General features: G+C 54.9%; 1 protein-coding gene across 9 annotated transcripts in view; it reads left to right on the top strand.

The window, feature by feature from the left end:
* TNS1 (tensin 1) overlaps positions 1-17,608 on the top strand; it is a 192,710-nt gene extending 175,102 nt beyond the window's left edge. For all 9 annotated transcript variants that reach the window (XM_027050960.2, XM_027050969.2, XM_027050936.2 and 6 more), the window contains 10 exons: positions 4-995; positions 3,836-3,922; positions 4,891-5,022; positions 5,377-5,469; positions 6,179-6,256; positions 8,047-8,118; positions 8,345-8,513; positions 9,151-9,219; positions 9,687-9,719; positions 12,860-17,608. In XM_027050960.2, coding sequence (XP_026906761.2) covers positions 4-995; positions 3,836-3,922; positions 4,891-5,022; positions 5,377-5,469; positions 6,179-6,256; positions 8,047-8,118; positions 8,345-8,513; positions 9,151-9,219; positions 9,687-9,719; positions 12,860-13,004 — 1,870 coding nt within the window. In that variant the 3' untranslated portion in view covers positions 13,005-17,608. The remainder of the gene's footprint in view (positions 1-3; positions 996-3,835; positions 3,923-4,890; positions 5,023-5,376; positions 5,470-6,178; positions 6,257-8,046; positions 8,119-8,344; positions 8,514-9,150; positions 9,220-9,686; positions 9,720-12,859) is intronic.
* Positions 17,609-21,515: the final 3,907 nt, after the last annotated feature.

The following is a 21,515-nucleotide window of genomic DNA, read 5'->3' as shown; positions in this document are numbered from 1 at the left end:
CAGCACTTCAGTGGGGAGTTTCCCCTCAGGGGAAAGCAGCGACCAGGGTCCCCGGACACCTACCCAGCCTTTGCTGGGTTCCGGCTTCCGTTCCGGCAGCCTGGGACAGCCTAGCCCTTCGGCCCAGAGAAGCTCCCAGAGCTCTTCTCCTCTCCCGACCGTGGGCAGCAGCTACAGCAGCCCCGACTACTCACTACAGCAGTTCAGCTCCCCAGAAAGCCAGGCGCGGGCTCAGTTCACCGTGGCCGGTGTCCACACGGTGCCTGGGAGCCCTCAGGCGCGCCACAGGACAGTGGGCACCAACACTCCCCCCAGTCCTGGCTTCGGCCGCCGGGCCATCAACCCCAGCATGGCTGCCCCCAGTAGCCCCAGTTTGAGCCACCGCCAGGTGATGGGTCCAGCGGGAACTGGTTACCATGGTAGTGCAGTCTCCAGCCCCCAGAGCAGTACAGCGACCACCCCAGGAAGCCCCAGCCTGGGCCGGCACCCTGGGGCCCACCAAGGCAACCTGGCCTCCGGCCTCCACGGCAATGCAGTAGCCAGCCCTGGAAGCCCCAGCCCGGGCCGGCACCTGGGAGGGCCTGGATCCGTGATTCCCGGCAGCCCCAGCTTGGACCGGCACATGGCCTATGGCGGCTATTCCACCCCCGAGGACCGGAGACCCACGCTGTCCCGGCAGAGCAGTGCCTCTGGTTACCAGGCTCCCTCTACGCCCTCCTTCCCTGTGTCCCCTGCCTACTACCCGGGCCTCAGCAGCCCCGTCACCTCCCCGTCGCCGGATCCGGCAGCCTTCCGGCAAGGGAGCCCGACGCCAGCCCTGCCCGAGAAGCGGAGGATGTCCGTGGGAGACCGAGCAGGCAGCCTCCCCAACTATGCCACTGTCAACGGGAAGGTGTCCTCCTCGCCCGTGGCCAGCGGCATGTCCAGCCCCAGCGGGGGCAGCACCGTCTCCTTCTCCCACACTTTGCCCGACTTCTCCAAGTACTCCATGCCAGGTGAGCCCCTCCTTCCGCCCCCGCCTCTGCCGTGGCACATGGCCCACTGGGTAGGATGTCTGTGTCCATCTCTGTGCTGACGGCTGTTTGGCACACAACCAGGGGCGGCTCACTGACTTCTTGGCCTCAGTTTCCTTATCTGTATAATGGGAGTTGGAGGTGGCCTCAAAGTAAGTGGGCTAGGTGCGGGGGCAGTGATGAGGATGTGGGTGCCCATGAGGAGGAGGAGGAGGGGGAGGAGAAGGAGGAGGAGGGTAATGATAGTGTTACTGTTATGATTATCATCACTATCAGCTTAGCTTCTGCCACTCACTGAGCATGTGCTGTGTGCCAGGCTCTGAGCCATTCGCTAGCTCTTTAATCCTCGCGGCCGCCTGGCAAAGTAGGTATTATTACCCCCATTTTATGCATGAACAAAGTGAGGCTTAGAGAGACTCCGTCATTTGTCTAGGGTCACACAGTTAGTAAATGGCTTCCGATATAGGCCCATTGGCCATAAAACTCACGCTCTCAAAGCATTATTGGAGTTGTCTTCTCGTGTTTCCACATTTATGATTTAGCATAACTTTGAGAATCTGCCTTCGTAACCTGGACTGCCATCCCTGCGGCCTGCCCACAGCACTCAGTCCCCACCTTTTGATCCCACTGTGTGTGCACATCACTGTTAACGTATCTGGCGGCCACGTGCACTGGGGTCTGAGGCCGAGGGCTGAGCATTTTCACTGGAGTCTGGTTTCTGCCGACCCAGCTTTGCTGAAGCTCATGCACGTCCGCACATGGATCTCTTTGCTCGTCACCGGAACTTGGCATCTTTGGCCTCCGCGTAGAGGGCTCGGTGTCTAAACACAAAGGTCAGGGCCTCCGCCAGACCTCGAATGTGCCTGTTGCAGAATGGCCCCGGAACTCTGGGGCATTCGAGGAAGACTGAGAAGGTTTCAGGCAGCCCCAGGGTGGGCCCCTGGTGCCTAGATTTTCAGTGTGTCGCTCCCAGGTCCTGCCCCGAGCCCGCCAGGCAGGGGCATCGACAGTGACCCCGCACGCCCCTGCTTGCTGCTGCCCACCGGAGACGACCGGTTCCCAGCCCCTCTTCTTGGAGGATGGAAAACTTCTAGTAGTTGGGACATTTCCTGTTTCCCACCGTCTTCCCTGCTTAAAATAGTCACTGGAGTCAACGCAGGAAGGCACACGGGGCTGCAGCCGCCTCTGACAGCTCGTTAGGCCCCAGCAGCCGCGGGGCCTGGGGCTTCAGAGCAGAGACACAGGCAGCTTGCCGCAGTTGCTTGGCCTGGCTGCTTCGCCCGCCCCTGCCCTGTGCGCAGCTGCCAGGAAAGGGAGCCGGCCTACCCCCTTGCTGTCCTCCAGAGGCCGATCCCAGGGGTCCAGCCCAGGGTTACTGACAAGTCAAAATTGACTGAACACTGGACCCACAGTCTAACCCGGATCTCATCTCTGCACCCTCAGCTTTATAGCGTCGTTAGCACAGGCGTCCTCTGTTCGGCTTCTTTCTAAAGGGGAGGAAACCTGGGGAATTGGAATATTCCTTTCTTCCTCTTCCCCCAACTCCCCCCCCCCCCCCCGCCTTTTTGTTTCTTGGGTGCCGAAAGATGAAGGAAGGGCTTGGAGAGCGAGGGCCGCACATCCTAATACCCAGACAAAGATCAGGCAAAGCAGGCACTAAATGGGCGCCTGTGTTTTCTTACCTGGGAAGATCTTACAGGAGCCTTTCTGTGAACCACCTGTGTGATTTGGGCGGGTCCCTCTCCCTCTCTCAACCTCACTTCCCTCGTTTGTAAAGTTGAGCGGTTATCCTGGGTGCTCTCTCTGAGCATCTTCCAGAACCTAATGCTCTATAAAGCATCTCTGGTCTGCAAAGGGTCTGGGTGGGGGTCATTTGCCAGGGAAGTGGGGTATGTGACTCACAGTGGATGGCCTCTAGGCCACCTCCTCTGTTCCAGGGCAGGACTGATTTTTTTGTATGTGAATATGATGGAGAACACGGGCTCTTCATATAGGGCATGAGGAGGGGCTTGGGGAGAAGTGATGGAAATGTAGCTTTCTTCCCTCAACTGCAAGGTTGCTATGACAAAGTCGGGAAACTCAGCCAGTGGAGAAAGAGGCTAGCAGGTGGGGTGCATTAGCCTGTGGAAGGGAAGCTGCAGGAAGGGTTTGGTCCGGATCTTCTGGAGAGAGGAGAGGGTGGGGTGGAGGGAGGGCTTTCCTCAGCTCAGTGAGAATGCTGTGCCAGGCTTTTCCATTGGAGAGCAGCTCTGCGATGCACAGTGGCTGGCAGGAGACAGGGGAAGGATGGGCAAGCCACTCGAGGCCCCTTCCAGCAGGGCTCTGATGGTGTTGAGGACACTCCTTTCTGTGTTAGTTTCCTACGGCTGCCGTAACAAAGTGCCACAGACTTGGTGGCTTAAGAGAACAATTTAGTCTCTCATGGGCTGGAGGCTAGAAGTCCAAAATCAAGGTGTTGGCAGGCTCCTTCTGGAGGCTCGCGGGAGAATGTGTTCTAGGCTTACTTCTTAGCTTCTCGTGGTTGCTGGCACATCCTTGGTGTCCCCTGGCTTGTGGATGTGTCCCCCCAGCCTCTGCCTTCATCTTCACAACTGTCCCCATGGTCTCTGTGTCTCTCCTCCTCTTCTGAGATGAACACCGGTCATATTGGATTGGGGCCCGCTCTGATCCAGCATGACCTCATCTTAATTTGCATCCACCTGCGGAGACCTATTTCCACATAAGGTCACATTCACAGGTACCTGGGGTTAGGGCTCCAACCTACCTTTTTAGGGGACACATTTCAACCCATAACACTGTTTTTCTGTCTCCGTCTCTCTTAGACAACAGCCCCGAGACACGGGCTAAAGTGAAGTTCGTCCAGGACACTTCCAAGTATTGGTACAAGCCTGAGATCTCCAGAGAGCAGGGTGAGTCCTAGGTGGCACCGAGGGTCCTGTGGTCCATCAGAGGTCACAGCTGGCTGCAGCCCACCATGTCTTCCTGGGCAGACTTACTCCTTTTTGCAGTACGGGGTGGACACAGAGGGGCGCTGGGATCAAGTTCAGACAGTAAGAGGCACCTCCTCGCGGTGAACTGTGGGGAGTGGAAGCATGGTTTGTAGACCTACGAAGGGTGCTTAAAAGTAACAAAGTCTCAGGGTGCCTGGGTGGCTCAATCAGTTAAGTGTCCGACTTCGGCTCAGGCCACGATCTCATGGTTTGTGAGTGCAAGCCTTGTGTTGGGCTCTGTGCTAACTGCTCAGAGCCTGCAGCCTGCTTCAGATTCTGTGTCTCCCTCTCTCTCTGCCCCTTCCCTGCTCAAGCTCTGTCTCTCTCTGTGTCAAAAATAAAAATAAAACGTTAAAAAAAAAAAAAGGTAGCAAAGTCATGATTTTCCAAGCAAGGTAAAAGGCCAGCCAAGGTCATAGAACAAATCTTAGCTATGTGATGTGGAGAGTTTTGCACATTTTACAGGCAAAACAAAGCTGTGGTTGTGGGGATGGAGTGAGGCCCACCGGGCTCCCAGGGAAGATCTGTGTGGATGTTAGGTTTTGGAGACTATGGCCCAGAGCCCGGACCTCTTTCTGTAAATGCAGTTTTGGTGGAACACATTGTATCTCTTTGCTTCTGTATTGTTTGTGGCTGCTTTTGTGCTGCAATGGTAGAGACAAGTAGTTTGCAATAGAGACGGCCTGACCTGTGAAGCCTGAAATAGTTACTACCTGGCTATTTATAGAAGATGTTCGCCAACTTTAGCATAGGAGGACCCTTAGGGGTGTTTAAATTCTAACAATTCTAACTAAGGAGCGAGATTCGGTAGACCTGATGAGTCTTAAGCAAGGCCCGTGCCATCCATTTCTTATTTGCTCTGGTCCCCTCATCCCTTCCAATCCCAGCCATCGCTCTCCTTAAGGACCAGGAGCCAGGGGCCTTCATCATCCGCGACAGCCACTCCTTCCGAGGGGCCTACGGGCTGGCCATGAAGGTGTCATCTCCTCCTCCGACCGTCGTGCAGCAGAATAAAAAAGGTAACACCCTCCTCTCGAGCCAGGCTCTGGACCAGCACAGCCTCCTCCAAGCCTGAGGTGCCAGAAGGACTCAGGGCTGGACAGACCTATAGTTCTTGGGGGAGCTGGTGCCTGCTGAGTCAGACTCTTTGGAAGAATGAGTCCTGGGCCTGGTGATGGTTGCGGTCAGAGGACAGGGAAGCAGGATTATTGGAACTCTGGTTGTGTTTCCTTGAGCGGTGGTCTCTCCGTATCTTTCCAATCCTTTCTCCCGCCACAGAGCTGCATGTGGGGAAGGGATGAAGTGATGTTAGCAAGTGGTGGGAGGGCCCCATGAGAAGGTGCTCAAACCTCATGTCTTTCTCTTTATTCCAGGGGACATGACCCACGAGCTGGTGAGACATTTCCTGATAGAGACTGGCCCCAGAGGAGTCAAGCTCAAGGGATGCCCCAATGAGCCAAACTTCGGTGAGCTGTTCCCCAACGCCGTCTCCACAGTCCACCTGCCTAGAGTGTCTCAGGCTGTCCCAGGTCCCCCTTGTCATAGACGCAGCAGAGGAAATGAACAGTGGCCTCCCATCCTCTGTTCTGTGGCTGATTCACTCTGCCAAATTCCTTTCTGCATTTGTCTCACCCCCCCTGAAATGCATTATCATTAGAATTTGAATAACAGCTGTAACAACTGCCTTTATCGAGCACCTACTATGTGAAAGTCACTGTCTGGGAACCTTACATTACTTCTGGTCTCATAACAATCCTGCATGGGAGGTGTTATGGTCCCATTTACACATGAGGAAACGGAGGTTTGTAGAAGTTAGACTTACCCAAGAACACATAGCTAATAAGTGACTGAGCTGGGATTTGATCCCACGATTTCTCTGATACTTCTGCTGCATTGTCCTGAGAGGGCCCCAGTAGCCAGAGGGACTTAGGAGAAATGTTGGGAGGAACTTTCTAGAAAGGACACCTTATGGCTGCTTAGAGCGAGCCGCTGGAACCTTCTCCCTTAGATATTGCTAACAAGGAGGGAGTGGATTTTCAGCTTCATTGTGGGATGAGGGAGAGGTGGGTAATAAAGAAGCTGAAGATGATGGATAGTGGGCTGGGTGGTTGGGCTCCTCGGTGCCCGGGCCTGTTCCCAGTGACACTGCTCCTGACATGCTGTCTCCCCCTGCAGGGTCTCTCTCTGCCCTGGTCTACCAGCATTCCATCATCCCACTGGCTCTGCCCTGTAAGCTGGTCATTCCAAACCGAGGTAGGAACGTGAGACTCCTTGCTCTCCAAGTACATCTTTGAGCTGGGCTGCTGTTTGTGTCTGCTCTGCCAGCCGCTCCAGAACATGGGCCAGCATTGAGGACTTGGGTCATTTTGCCAATCTAGGGAAATTCAAAGCTACTCTCCTTTTTTTTTTTTTTTTTAAATCTCCTATTAAAAAAAGAAGGAAAAGTTCTTAAAAAAAAACTTAACTCCAGGAACACACATAATTGACTTTCCAGATTGTTCTGGAAAATTCTCTGATGCCTTTAAGAAATTTTTTTGTGAATCCTCAGAATAAGCCCAGGGGGGAGGCACTAGAAGTAGGAGTCAGTTATGGGGAGGACTGTGTCTGGAGGATGAGATGGGCATCAGTGGGCAGGGCTGAGGGAAGGGGGAGGGGAAGGCAGATTTAGGTCATGGGGGCACCCACGTGTTGGAGGTTGGTGTGAATAAAGAGCAGGGAGCACACACAGAGGAAGAGTGACTAGGTTCCTCATGGCATGGGAAGAAAACAGGGCCATAGACGTCCCTGGAGTTTTAGTCTGCTTGGCTGACAGGGTGTTCTCTGAGGGGATGTAGAGCTGATGGGAAGAGCAAGGCCTCTTGACTGCGGGAAGTACAAATGGAACCCACGAGCCTCAGGACATATAGGACATTGAGTGAGACACCAGGCCCGGCTTCTCTCAGAGAAGAACTCCAGCTTTGGAGGATGGCGGATGGACACCCAAGACTCATCACCGCACAGGCTTCTGTTGCCCAGCCCCATGAATCAGGGCCCACCCAAGGGAAATTATGCTCAGCCCTGACCTTGAGGTCTAGGAACTGGAAACTGGGTACCTGGTCCCCATCCTCTCTGTTTAACAATAGGATATTCAGAAGTGTCTCTGGGACTTTCTTCCAGTTTCTCTTGGAGCTCTTGGGGTTATGCCCATACACAAAACCCCTAATATTATTTCACAATTTCTGTGAATCCAACTCATTTCATTGAATTGCTACTAATAATTGGCCAACATTATTAATTTAAAAGTTCAAGTACAACTTAAGTAGCATTATTAAGCACAAAGTTGAGACACCAACTAAATTATAGTTCTACGAAATTTATGAAAGTAGTTTAGCAATTACAAAACGGTTTGACGTTTACATTATATAAACCAGTGCTTCTCAAAGTATGGTTCCCAGACCAGTGGCATCGGCACCCTGAGAACTTGTTAAAAATGCAGATATTCTCAAGCCCTCCAGTGGGGCTCAGCAACCTGTCTTTTAATCAGCCTGCACTCCAAAGCCTGAGAAACACTGGTACAGGCAATACTCCATTCTTAGTAATATCAAAATCACGACTGCGCTGTATTAGTGCTTTAGTGAATTGGGACATTCATCGATCTACACAAAGACACATCAATGCAAAATGACAACAGAGATGTCAGTTGCCGCTTGAAGTCCTGCTTTATGCCAAGCACTGGGCTAACAGTGTATATGGAACATCTCAAAAACCCAGCACAATGGGTACTGTCATCACAATCTCCATTTTATAGGTGCTTGGCAGGTGCTGGGGTGAGGGTCTGCACCCCACACTGTTGGATTCCAGAGCTCTCAACCCACGTGCTAACTATCAACAGTCCTCACTGAATGTTCAGACTGGACACAAACGTGCCTATTGCCAGGGCCTGTTACGAAAAGCGGTATCCATTGCACAAAGTATTTGCAGAGCTTGCCTGAGGCCCAGCCGAACTTGTGCTTCTTTCCAGCTCTAGAGTTTTAATTATCAGCTGAATTAAATTTTTGTCTCAGACCCCACAGATGAATCAAAAGATAGCTCAGGCCCTGCCAACTCAACCACTGACCTGCTGAAGCAAGGGGCAGGTAAGTGGCCACCCCAGAAAGGATGCCCGCCCAGGCCTTTCCTTCTGCCTGCCCTGTCCCGTCCTGCAGACCCAGTTATCTCTGGGCAGTCCGTGATTCTCTGTGCGGATGCCTTGGCCTGAGGCTGGCGTAACATTCATCTACTCCTCCCCCGAAGAGCTGAGCTGGGAGGTAATCCCCACCCACCCCAGTCCCCGTGACTTCTCTTTGGGTGGGTTTATTCCAGCCTGCAACGTGCTCTTCGTCAACTCTGTGGACATGGAATCACTCACTGGGCCACAGGCCATCTCCAAAGCCACTTCTGAGACTCTGGCTGCTGACCCCACACCAGCTGCCACCATCGTTCACTTCAAAGTTTCTGCCCAGGGAATCACACTGACTGACAACCAGAGAAAGTAAGACTCTTCTACTTGCTTCCATACTGGGCTCTCCCCACTGTGCCCCATCTATCAATCTACTTACCCACCCACTTACCATTTGTACCTTGTACTCATCTGTCCACCTGTCCACCCGTCCACCTACCAACCTGTGCCTCCGTCTGTCCACCTGTCATCCACCCACCTGTCCAATCTTCCACCCACCCACCAATCCATCCACCCACCCATCCATCTATCCATCCATCCATCCATCCATCCATCCATCCATCCATCTTCCCTCCTACAAATATGCCTGCATAGGGTATACAGCCAGAAACACAACTCATAAAAGTGCCTGATTTCTAGAGCAGAGCCCTTGCTCTTGTGCTCTTCCTCCAGCTTCTTTCCTTCCTCTGTCACATCCCCTCATTGATCATCCTTCAGTACCAGTTTCTTCCTTCTTTTCCTAGTCACTAGCATTTGGGACATGCTTCAGTGACACATTTATGTCCCTATGCATTGCTAAGATGAGCAGCCCAGGCCACCTTGCTCATAAGGGAGAGGCTGGGTTAACCCATGACAGCTGCAGAGGGTAGCCTGATGCCTGCAAGTGGAAAGTGGCAAAGGGTGGTCATGTGGATACTCATTCTCTGTTTATCTGGTATCTGTGCCACAGGCTCTTCTTCAGACGACACTACCCCCTCAACACTGTCACCTTCTGTGACCTGGATCCACAGGAGAGAAAGTAAGTCTCTTGTAGTCGCCTTCTCTTGCACCCATCTTCACAGCACTGAAGTCTGTGTGGGGGCATGTGTGGGCGTGGGTGTGCGTGTGGGTGTGTATTCACAGTTCAACTTGAAGATCCGCCTGTGTCTGTGAGACTGTCAGTAATTGCGTTGGGTACTTTTTTGAGTTTTTTCCACCACAAATTTGGAGCCCCTCCCAGGGACTCAAATGCTTGCTTCCATGCCCCGTGCCATATCCTTGACCTTGAATCCGCTTCTCCTCTTCACACTCGGGAGAGCTCTTTGGGAGGCAGGCCACAGTGTTCTCTCCACCCTGAATGCCTCCCCCTGCGTGGTCTTTGGAGGCTCCCACCCCCCTGGAACGGAGTTTCCCTTGCTTTCCCCCTGCAGGTCTGGGCATGCGCAGGGCTGCGTTCTGGGGGGAGGAGTTGTGGTGGTTTACACTGTGGTATCTTTGTCTCCACAGGTGGATGAAGACAGAAGGAGGTGCCCCTGCTAAGTAAGTGTGGCTTCTCCCTCGACGCCAGCTGGCTGCTCCCTGGGCCGGGAGGGGGGGGTGGGGGGTTGGTGGTTAGAATCTGGGACCAGGGGTAGGCAAAGGGCAACAAAGGCCTTTGTGCTCAGGTTACTCAGCTTTGGAGAAAAGCTTGGCCAGGCAGTCAGGTCTTTTGCCTTCTCTTGCCTCAAGGCCAGAGGCCCAGCCTCCAGTCTCCTCACCTTCCCTCTCCCAGGACCAGACCAGCAGAGATCTGAGAAAGTGGACAGAAAGCTGGGAGTTCTACTGGAGGCAGTGGTCATGGGGCAAGGCTTGTTTAAATGATCTTTCTGCCCCAATCCTGGCTTCCTTGATTCCTACTCTTGCTCTTTTGGTGGATTTCTGTGGATCCTGTGGCTGGGCTCCACCTCTTCATCAGAAGTCGGGCGCCCAGAAAGTCCACATTTCTTCTGGGATGGACCTAGGACCTTTTGGCTGATTCTTCCACCCCTTCAGCATTTCCCACGTGTCTGCAGGGCACTCGGCCCCAGGATAATTCAGACGGACCAGGAGGCTGACTCTGCCCTCAGGAGGCCTGATATTGGCCCAGTGGATAAGACAAGTGCATAAACAGCCCTGACGTGCTGGAGTGGTTTTCAAACCATGTTCCCAGGAACCCTAGGGTCCTCCGGTTGCAACCGAGCCATTATGAAGGAAGGAGAAACCCTGGCCTGAGAGGCAGTTATTGACCAGTACGGGTCAGCGTTTTCTCAGTTTCACAAAACCTAAACAGGGTATAGGAATAATCTGAGTAGTGAAGCTGGCCTATGGTCTGCAATTCCACATTTGACTTTGTATGGTTCATGCAAGCAGCCCCAATTTTTCTCCCTCATTGACTTTATAATAGGTGAATGTTTTGCTATTGCATCGATACATTCATGGCCATAAATCCTGCTGTCACCTTCATGTATTTGGACTTCATGTAAGATTGCGTTAGAAAAGGAGAACTTTCCCTGTTAAAAGAAAATTAAAACTGCTGTTGTAGCGACACATGAAGGGTACGAAGCACGAAGAAGAGCACATCTAGGCAGGGAGAGATTTGGGAAGGTTTGGGGAAAGAACTAATACTTTCAAATGGGTCTTAAAAGACAGCACATTTTGCACAGGTAGAAATGGGTGTGGGAGTAGGAGACAATTTCCAGGGGACAGGGAGGCAGGGCCACACCGATGGCAAGCCCCCGAGGGCAGGACTGCCTTCGTGGTATGGGAGGGGTGATAAATATTTGCTGAATGAAGAAATTCGAGGATGGAGGCAAGCAGGGGGAGAGTGAGGAGGAAGCACGGTGAGGCCCCCTGGGTCAGGAATGAATGGAGCTGAGCAGTAGGCAGTCAGCACCGTGAACGCCCTTAGGAGCATCCAGAGGGGGATGCAGGGCACCTCTCCTTGCCCGAGGTCACATAAAGAATTAGCTGAAAGGAGCACGCAGGTGTCCAGCCTTCTTGAAGCTTGCCTTGTACCTACTTCAGCCTTCTTTGAGTTCCCAGGGTCGTTGGGTCTCTCAGTCTCGGACTCCAGCCAGGCAGGCCAGAACTTGGTGTTTAAGGGAGCTCGTGCTCATTCAGCACTGGGCCCCACCGTGGGGAGATGGGTCAGGGACAGAAGTGGGCCGGTCCCAGGCCTGGAAGTCATTCTCTTCATTCCGGAGCTGGTTTTGTGCTGAGCTTCCTGCTGACACAGCCTTGCTGGGCCAGGCGGAGCCCCAGGGAGCCTGTCTCAGACGAAGGAGGGGTGCGCAAGGCGCCTCAGGCCCCACATTTAAGGAGACACTTGTTCTCAGGTTCTTGCAAGTGCCCCTCCCTGCCTCCGGGCTGAGGTTTCCTGCCTGGATCCACTGCCCCAAGCAGAGAAAGGACTTGGCAGTTGTTGAACTGGCCCTGGGAGCCACGGAGCTGAAGTAAACAGTAGGGGAGGGCAGGCGGGCCGTGTTTAGGCTGGTGAGGTTGGCTGGCTCTCCACCCCGGCAGAACCAGGCAGCAGGGGCTGGCTCGCTGTCATGCGGCAGCTTGGAGCCGCTCCCTCTGTCCGCCCTTACTGCTTTCCACTGCACCAAGGAGACTGAGCCAGCCTGGAAAGGGGGTCCTGGGGATTGGTCCGTGGACCCAGGCTACCCCTTCACTTGCGCAGGCCATTACCCCGGACTCTGGTCCAGCTGTTCCCAGACCCTGAAACAGAGTTGGGGAGAGCAAAGCTGTAGGAAGCCCTGAAACAGAGTTGGGGAGAGCAAAGCTGTAGGAAGCCCAGTGTGTGTGTGTGTGTGTGTGTGTGTGTGTGTGTGTGTGTGTGTGTGTGTGTGTATACACGTGCGGTCGGTGGCAAGCAGGACCCAACTTTGCTAATTTTAGCTGTTGTGGTCCAGTCCTGGGGAGAGGGGTTTCCATCGGAATCTCCAGCTGTCCCGATTTCCCCATCTCGCTCTAATTAGCAACGTGCCGACTGGGAGGGGACCTGGGCTCACATTCTGTTCTCTGCTCATATTTTTAACTCTGTTTTGCGCAGAGAATGCCAGGTCATTCCAGCCCTGGTGCAGGGAGTGGGGGGTAGGGAGGAACAGGTGTGGGGTCCTCTGTCCCCTCCCGTTCTCTGGAGCCCAGGAGAAGTGTGTGTGTGGGGGGGTGGTGGTGACCCCTTGTCCTTTTGTCTCCCTGACCCCCTCCTGGTGTCTGAGGCCAAGTGCTTTGACAGGCAGACAGCGTTTTATTCATGTGCTTCTGTGTTGTGTGAACAGTCAGGAAGGGGCGGGGCTGGGAAGGACCGAGAGAAGCTCGCCTAGGAATGTCCCCATTTTATTTTCGGTCTCCTCCCTGCCTTTTAGTGTCCAGTCTTGTCATTTGCCTCCAGCTCCGCCTCCCCCTGCCTCTCAAAGGGGAATCTCTGTCTACCTAAAACCAATGATCCTGTTATCTCTAGGACCTGGCTTTGGGGTGCGGGGCAGAAGGGAGAGAGGAACCCTCTCTCCTGTGCCCCGTGCCCCAGTCCTCATGTGCTGGGAGAGGCGGGAAGAGTGGCGAGAGACTTCATCCTGAGGAGAGCTCGCTCACGGGGGCAGCTCTCCAAGGCCTGGGGTCCGCTTCACGCCCGTCACCCCCTTCTCCTGCCCCTGCAGGCTCTTCGGCTTCGTGGCCCGGAAGCAGGGCAGCACCACCGACAATGCCTGCCACCTCTTCGCTGAGCTTGACCCCAACCAGCCCGCCTCCGCCATCGTCAACTTTGTCTCCAAGGTCATGCTGAGTGCCGGCCAGAAGAGATGAACGCCACCCCTCGCCCGGGGCCATGGCAGTGGGGACGGGGCATGTGGGGCGGGGACTCATGAATCCTGACCACCCTTGAATCCAGAAGGAGGACTTTGGGCCAATTTTGGAGAAGGAGAGAAGAAAGTGCAACGTGGGGAGGGGGAAGTGAATTGCAGAGGGGAAGCGGGGGAGAGAGAGAGAGCTAGAGAAAGAAAAAGATGGGGGAGGATAACTTGGATTCCCCTGGGTGGATGGATACCGCAGAGCCCCCAAAGCCTCCACCGCTAACCAGGTCCACCTGATCCCCCTCCCCCTTCCAAGAGGCCGGGGCTCCTCAGAGGAGACAGACCAACTCCTTGAGGATCTATATTTTGGGAGTAAATGGAAAAGCTGTCTCCCTAACCCGACCGCTTTGCAAGGAGAAATCAAATTGAGAGAATCCTTTTCTGGCCACCTCTGGGGTAGATTGGCAAACCAAAAAGAGCCAGCATGGGCACCAAGTGGCAGAACTTTTGCCTGTGAGAGTACCATAGACCTGAGGTTCCTGAGGTCTCTGGACTCTGCCTCCGATGTACAGTCTGTGTGGGTGTCTGTATGGGGTATATACTGTGTCCACACCCACATCTTCACGTATTGATTTCCATGTGCCTCTCAGCCAGAGTTATAAATACATAGACTTGTGCGTGCCCCGTGTATTTGCACACGCATGTGCATACTGTCCAAAGAAGGTGAGAGTTGGGTGTGACAGGGCAGCAGGAGTACCCAAGATCACGGGGTCGCAGACTCTCTCTCGGTCCCCACGCTTGCTCTCTAGCGGCCCTGGGTGCTGCCAGCACCTTCCCAGCAAAGACCCCCGCAGGAGTGGGGCTGGCCGCCCTGCAACCTTAGCCCTGATCTGCCCCCACAGGGAGGCTGGACGCTTGGTTCGGGAGGTGCAGACGTGCGTGTGCATAGTCTTGGGGAGGAGATCCCTCAAGGGGGTTGCTGGTTGAGCTCTGGGGGTCTTCTCGGAGGCGTGTGGCCCAGCAGCAGGTATGGGCAGGTGGCTCTGGCCAGCTCTGAGCCCTCAGCCCATTCTTGCGTTTTGTGCCCCAGACCAGCCTTTCTTCAGATTTGCTTATCTGTTTGATGCCTTTTTGGGTGTCGGGGATCAAGCCTTCCTGCCCTGGTTTCTCCTTCAGGGTCTCTATGTTGGAGCTCGTCCTGGGGAACCTGCTCCGTGAGGCCCCGGGGGAGACACCTGATGGCCTTTCGTCCCCCCCTCTGCAGGTGATTCTGGGTCTGATTTTTACTGGGCTGCCCGGGCTGTCCTTGGCAGAGCTCCTGGGGCCGCTTCCTGTGCATCTACATGGCCTACCTACAATGCCAAAGCCTCGCTGTTCCCCCTCCTGCCATGGTTTCCCCAGCAGAGCCAAGCTGCCCGTGGAGCAGAGGGGCAAGGGAATGCATTTAGGTCAGAGGGCTGAGAGTCCATCTGGGCAATTGGGAACCCCCCAGACCACCACCCAAGCACTCTAAGCCAGAGTAGAAAATTCACCAGGATTCCATTATTGAATGGCTTCTTAAGCCTATGGGGTTCCCTAGAGAGAGGCATTGTACTGATATATAAATATATATAATATATATGTGAGACATACTGACAGAATCTGTAAGCTAATAAAATATAAGAAAAGGTTAAAAAAAAGAATAGGTAAATTGACAAGAAGTATTTATTGTTTTCCCATATTGCTTTATTGCCTTCCTGGGCATAAACCAATTCCCGTCCCTTTTTTATGTATAAGTGAGGTCTGAACTGTAGGGGGCCTTTATCCTTGGAGCCATTAGGGGTCTCCTGGCCCTACTGTTGGCCTTCCCTAGACTCCGTCTGGGGCTCAGTGAGAAGGGGGTGCACACGTCCATTCCCTTCACCCCCTTGCTTTCTGGCAAGCCCGGGGCACAGCAGTCAGCTCCCAGAGATGAGGGGAGCTGCCCCCCTCACTGTGGGCCTGAACAAGTGGATGAGCCTGCGGGGGGACAAGGGTGTGTGTGACAGATGTGGGTGACAGGTGTGTCTTTTGCATTTTTTCTCCTCCAAGAAGCTGTATCTGTGTGGACGTTCTGTTTCAGGGAGTTGGAGAGTGTCTGAAGGTAGGGAGCAGGCCCTCGCTTCCTAAAGATTACAACCTTGCACTTGGTGGCCGAGGTTCCTCCAAAGTGCTCTTCCTTCTGAGGCATTCAAGCCAGATGCCCAGATCTCCCCGCTCCTCATTCCCTACATACCCTGACTCTCTTCCCAGATAGGAGATATCCCTTGCCCACTTCCTTTGTAAATATCTCAATCTCCTGCTGGACCTGGCCCCGGGACTCTCCCCTCCTGGCCTGGATGTCCTGTCTCCGCTTGAGGCCAGGTCGAGTGGTAGACCCTTCGGCAGCCAGCCCCGGGCCGTCACACGTGCGTTCCCACTGCCCACCAGCAGCTCCCACCTCCCAGGCATGGCCAGCCCGCCCCGCTCAGGCCTGAGCCTAGTGTGACCCTGGGAAGGACTGGGCATCCTGGGAAGCTGATCAGCTCACTCCCTCGCGTCCCTCTGGAAGGAGTGGGTTTCCAGAAGAATGATAGGGAAGGGTACCCCCGTCTCCAGGTGGCCCTACCTTTGGGTCAGACACTGGTTGGGAGCACACCGTGGCTCTTCCATGTCTCACAGGTTAGGTCTCTGTACCCATGCGTGCACGCGCGCACACACGCGCGCACACACACACACACACACACCCACAGCGCTGCGGTATATTCTTGCCAAAGATTTCCTTTAAGAGAAAGCACTTTTAATAATTATTGTTATTATTGTGTGAATGTCTATCCTTTCCTCTCCTCCTTCCCCCTCAACCTTTTTTGCTGTTATTGTTGAATCTGTGTGTCAGCCAGGAGAATGCTGTCTGGTCTTGAAACAGGCTGGCAGGGCAAGGGTCTGGGGGAAGTTGGCAAGGAAGAACGGGAGAGGCGGCGAAACAGTGACACAGACGCCAGGCAGGCTCAGGCCTCGGCCCCCCGCTCCAGCCAGGCGTCTGAAGCCGGCCTGGGGCCTGGGGCTGGCCTGCACAGTGTCTGGAGGGAAGAGGGCAGGGAGTTGACATCTGTCCGATTCAGGGAGAGGTCCAGGTGGCTCCCCACCCGTGGAACAGGAGGACAGGGCAGGGCATGGGAACAATGGAGAGGTGACCCCAGAGGGGAAACAGGAAGGAAGTGAGCTGTCTGGTCAACCTCCAGGGGTGACTGCAATGCTCCCGCCCTGCAGTCTTGGCACCCTGGTCCCCTTATCTAGCCAGGTGTTTGGGGGCCAATACACTGTGTCCTAGGCTAGGGAAGGGCCTTTTGACCCCTATCTTTGTCGGAGTCTCTCCCTAGCAACTCTAAAAATGTGTGGATTCCTTCTCCTGTGGGTTTCGAGGACTCCCTGGGTGTGTCAGAGGCTGGCAGGATAAGGGTGGCGGGGCCTGGTGGCCGTGTGACCTGTAGGAGGCAGCAGCCAGCTGGACAAGCGTGATCCTTATAAAGGGCACTCAGGAGGGGGGGTACTCTGATGCGCCACAGCCGAGGTCAGGGAGGCTCCCCTGCCATCCAGGGGGTGTGGAGGTGTCTGTAAGCAGAACAGGGATAGGCCCGGGGCATTTGCTCACCGTCCCTGCCTCCTGGCTCTCCCCCGCTTCTTCGGACTGTCTCAACTTCAGGATTGGGGGAGGTCAAGTGGGTCCATGCCCCATCCAAGGGCTGCCTCCCGCCCCTACGTCTCCCCACACTTGGGTTCCTTGGAGAGGTTGGGGGCAGAGTCCCAGAGCCACTCTTCACCCAGGCCCAGGCCCCAGGGTCCCGAGACTGGAGCTCCTGGCTGGTGTTACACGGGGCGGATGCATACACGTGTGTGTGCAAGTGTGGGTGTATATGTGTACATATTTTGCTGGTCTCTAGGGAACACGGGGTTAGGGTCAAAGGCAGCGAATGAGCGATGGGATGTCAAGGTCAGTATCACCCAGCAGTGAAAGGAATCAGGAGGGCCCCGATCGCTAGATTGTCAGTATTGTTGGTGAGGACTGGCTACACGGGGTGCTCCCTCCCGACTCCTCTGTCCTCAGACGCCCAGCATGTTTGAGGACTTCGTTTATTTCCCACACCAGGGCTCTTCTCAGCAGCGAGGTAATTGCAGAGAAATGTCCCCAGTTTGTTTTCTAATCAGTGTTAAACAGTTTGAGACTCTCCTCTGTGTCCATGTTCGGTTTGTGCGTGAGACTGAGCACATGTGTGTGTGCACGCCATGTTTCCCCATTTTCTCTCTTCCCTCCGACACGCCATTCAAAACAAATGTAAGAAATTCCTTGCCACCCCCTCCCCGCCTCCCAGGCCCTCTGCAGGAGAAACAATAACTTGGCATCCTCCCCGTCCCCTGGCTGTGTATTTATATAGATGGAAATATCCTTTCTATTTTGTATCATCGTGCCTATAACCTCCACCACCTTGTATAAACCCTGACCTGTGCTCCTTGCCCTGGATATGAATGTATTTTACACCAATGCTGGCCCGCTCCTGTACAGCTGCTTTGTTTCTTGGCGACCCATTGTATGGCTTTATAAATGGTAAAGCGAAAGAAAAAGTCTGTGCCTTTATCTAACTGTGTTTTTCGGGAAGGGGTCTGCTGCGTCTTGGTGAGCACGAGGGGGTCTCACCCAGGCTCCGGGTATGGGGTGGGCTTCAGGGATGCCTCTGGCATACGGCTCACCTGTAATTCTCCCAGCAGCGTCCCCACTGTCTAGGTCTTGGTTCTGATTGCCACTGAGTTTTTCATCTGGGTTCTTTCAGTTAGGAGAGAAACTCAAACTGTTTTTTTTTTTTTTAATTTTTAACGTGTATTCATTTTTGAGAGATGGAGAGAGACAGAGTAAGAGTGGGGCAGGGGCAGACAGAGAGGGAGACACAGAATTCAAAGCAGGCTCCAGGCTCTGAGCTGTCCGCACAGAGCCCGGACGCGGGGCTCGAACTCGTGAACGGTGAGATCACGACCTGAGCCGAAGTCGGACGCTTAACCCACGGAGCCACCCAGGCGCCCCTCAAACTGGTTTAAGAAAAAAAAAAAAAAGAACGTATTGGCCCACGTGACCAAGAAGTGAGGCACCACTGGTCTAGCAGCTCCAACGGTGGAATGGGGAATTTAGCTGCATCACTTGGTTCTGAGTTGGCTCAATTTTTAGACAGCCTCTATCCCTGGGGTGGCCCCACAGATGCTCCAGGATATGGCCACTTGGTGCTACCAGTTTGCATCTTTCCAGTGCAGCAGCCCCTGTAGAGAGCTCTTTTCTCCCAATATTTCAAGCAAGTATTAGATGCTGGGATGAATGCTCTTAAGCTCTGATAGACCCTGCTTGGGTCATAATGACTAACTCTGAACCAACCCGTTTACCTGGAGCTGGTTCACAGGACTGCTTCTGGAGCATTCTGGTCCATGGGGACAGCAGGTAGGTGTCGTGACATCAGAGTGACAAGGAGAGCAAGGCTGTGAGAGGTCATGTAGCTTCTGACAGGCAGATCATGTAGCAAACCTGCTAAGTGCCAGAGACGGCATTGAGCACGTATGTGTATTTTCTCATGCACCTGCACCCAGTGAGATAAGGGCCGTCCTTGTCCTCAGTTTACAGAGAAAGAAACCGAGCTTCAAAAACGTTGAGAGATTGCACAAAATCACAAAGCTGATAATTGGCGGAGCTGGGCTGTGAGCCCTAAAAAGTCCATGCGTTTCTTAGCTCACATCTCTCTTCCGCTGCTGTTGGGGTTTTGTTTAGGAGGGAAAGACAGACTCTGATGAGTGATGGTCCGACGGGGAGCTCGGGGGGCTGGGTGGTCTGGCTTGCTTCCCACGGAGGGGACCAGGGCTCCAGATGTGTGAGCAGGGAGGGCACCCTCTGATGCCACCCCGCTCTGGAGGGACGTGGTTACTTTAGGCTGGGCCTGGGGCAGGGGATGAGAGAGACAGAGGAGAGGGACAGGCTGAGGCTGCCTGGCTTTGAGGGGACCAAACGGGGGCAGGGTGGGGGCCGGCCCTGGGGAGGAGGAACTGGACTGGGGCTGCAGCAGGAGGGTCTGGGGTAGGGAGGCGAGTGCTCCTCATACCCCTTATTACACTGATGACTCTTCATTCCTTATTCGAGTGTGGTCCCTGCACTGTCAGCATCGGCATCACCCGGGAGCTTATTAGAAAGGCAGAACCTTGATCACCACCCCAGACCTGCAGATCAGAATCTGCATGCTAACGAGACCCTCAAGAAATCTGCACATGCACCGAAGTCTGAGCAGCCCGGCCGAGTGTCACACAGCTGGGACTCAAACCCAGGGGCCGAGATGCTCCGTGCACGGCTTGCCTCAGCACCACCGGAGCCGTTAGGATGGTGACCGCTCTTGTCTGGGTCTCCGGTGGAGACCAGCGGTCCTAGGCGTCACCTTGCAGTCCCGTCCCGCTGACCGGAGTGTGGCGTCTCTGCAGCCCGGCGCTGGCTGGGGCTAGGAAGGGGCGGGGTCCGGGCCTGGAACTCAGTATCCTGGTTGTTCCAGGTGTTCCGAGCGTGGGCAGAGTCCAGCCGTGGAAGAGGCAGGAACATCAGCGGAAGGGCAGGAGGGGCAGAGGGATGGGGTTGGGGGCCAGAGAAGAGGAGTCTCTCAGTTGGCCTCAAACTTGGCTGAAAAGTCCCGAAGCCTGGGTCACACCCTGAGATCCCAAGTGAATCCGTCTGAGGTCCAGCGGGGGCACTGGAATTTTTCACCTCTCTCCAGAAACATGGTGGAAGACCTTTCTTCGTGCAGAATCCTCTGTGGCAGGTGTGTGTGCCCACAGACAGAAAGACAGACAGAGGCACCTGCCCCAGAGAACGGCCCAGAGGAGGGCCAGAGTAGGAAGAAGTCCTCTCTGGATTGGCTTGGATGTCCCCGTGGCCCCCTTCCCCATGTGCCCCCTTGTCCCCTTGGGAGCTGAGCCCAAATGTCCCTCCTCCTGCCCCAGCCCCCAACCAGCCTGAGGCAGAACTCTTTGAAGGAGAAGCTGTTCTTAGTCTCTCTCCGGGGCCATGCCCAGGCCCTCTGGATGTGAGTGGGAAGGGAAGGGCCTGGGAAATCCGGTCCAGCGGCTCTGAAATGTCTCCTCATGGGCATAAAATTCTGCCTTCCTCTTTTAAAGAACTGGATTTTCCTCATTCATTGGCGAAAATGACTATTCGTCTCAGGAGTTTCTAAGCAACTCAAAGTATGGAAAGGATATAGCTGGTTCTAAACAACGGACAGTAGGTGTGGGACCAAATGCACCTGTGTGTGTGTGGGGGGGGTGCATGCACACACCCACATACACGCACACACATGCACACACAGGAGACCTAGCCTGTTGGGCTGCACAGTGTCTCCTTTGTGACCTCCTTCCCGCCCACCTTCTGGTGTGGAGACTCCGTCCCAGGGGTATCAGGCCAGCAAGGGGGCAGGGCTGCTTCCACAGCGAGCTGACCCCTGGCTGTGCTAATTAGCAGAGTGGCACAGTCAGAGGACAGGGACAGCACCCGTACCCCCCTGAGTTCCACAGGTCAGGCCAGGGGCCCGGTGCACAGTGGATGCAGGATGTGGGCAAGCAGGAGTGGGTGGAAAGGCCAGTGGGCTGCAGCCTCGAAGAGCCTGGGGACTGGCACAGCTTGGCTTGGAGCAGTGGAGGCGCGGGGAGGCCGGGATGCTGGCCGGGCTGTGTCCTGTGGCCTCCCGGGGACAAGGGAGCCCGCACCGTCACAGGTGGGGGCTTCTGGGAGCCCAGAGGGGGGAGGAGCTACTGGCAAGTGTGCTCTGGGACCAGTGAGTGCCCGTCTCTGCAAGTGCCGGAGTGTGGACTGCCTCCATCCCGGGTGTGGCCGCGGGCACAGCCTAGGAAAGGCCTCTCTTCCAGCCCGATCTGGGCATCTGGGAAGACCAGGCCAGGCCTTGGGACTAGAGATGAGCCTCATCCAGTGTAACCTGTCAAGGGAGCGCGGGTCTCCGAAGCAGGCATGGCTGGGCGTGGTTCTGGCTTTGCTAGGACTTCGGGAAAGTTTTTTTTCCCTCTCTGGGCCCCAGTTTCCTCATCTGTAAAATGGGAGAGCGCCTACCCTGAGGGGCAGGTGTGCAGATGAACTAGAGTCTGCTGCCGGGCTGTAGGGCCTTAAGGAATATGCATCTGCGTTCCTCTTCCTGTGCCTCTGGCCTCCTCCACACCATTCCTCAGGCCTCGGGAGACGCTTGGCTGCAGAAAGGACTCGTAGCTGAGAGCCTCCCCAACGATATTGATCTAGCTGGCTCCTGACTCCAGACCACATGCCTGCGGTGGGGGTGGTACGGCCGCCTCCATGGCTCCGGCTTTTATGGGGTTTAAAGATCATCTCTGGCCATCGAGACAGGATGTCCGGGCTCTGGACCCCTCCTCTCAGCCCCCGTTCCATTCCCTGACTCCTGGGTTGGTCCTGAAAAACCAGGGGGTGCTTGCAAGGTCATCGGCCCCTGGCCTC

The sequence above is a fragment of the Acinonyx jubatus genome, chromosome C1 (genome assembly GCF_027475565.1).
Source record: "Acinonyx jubatus isolate Ajub_Pintada_27869175 chromosome C1, VMU_Ajub_asm_v1.0, whole genome shotgun sequence".
NCBI classification, from domain to species: Eukaryota; Metazoa; Chordata; class Mammalia; order Carnivora; family Felidae; genus Acinonyx; species Acinonyx jubatus.
Note: the sequence above shows the minus strand (reverse complement) of the source record. Positions and strands in the feature narration are given on the sequence as shown.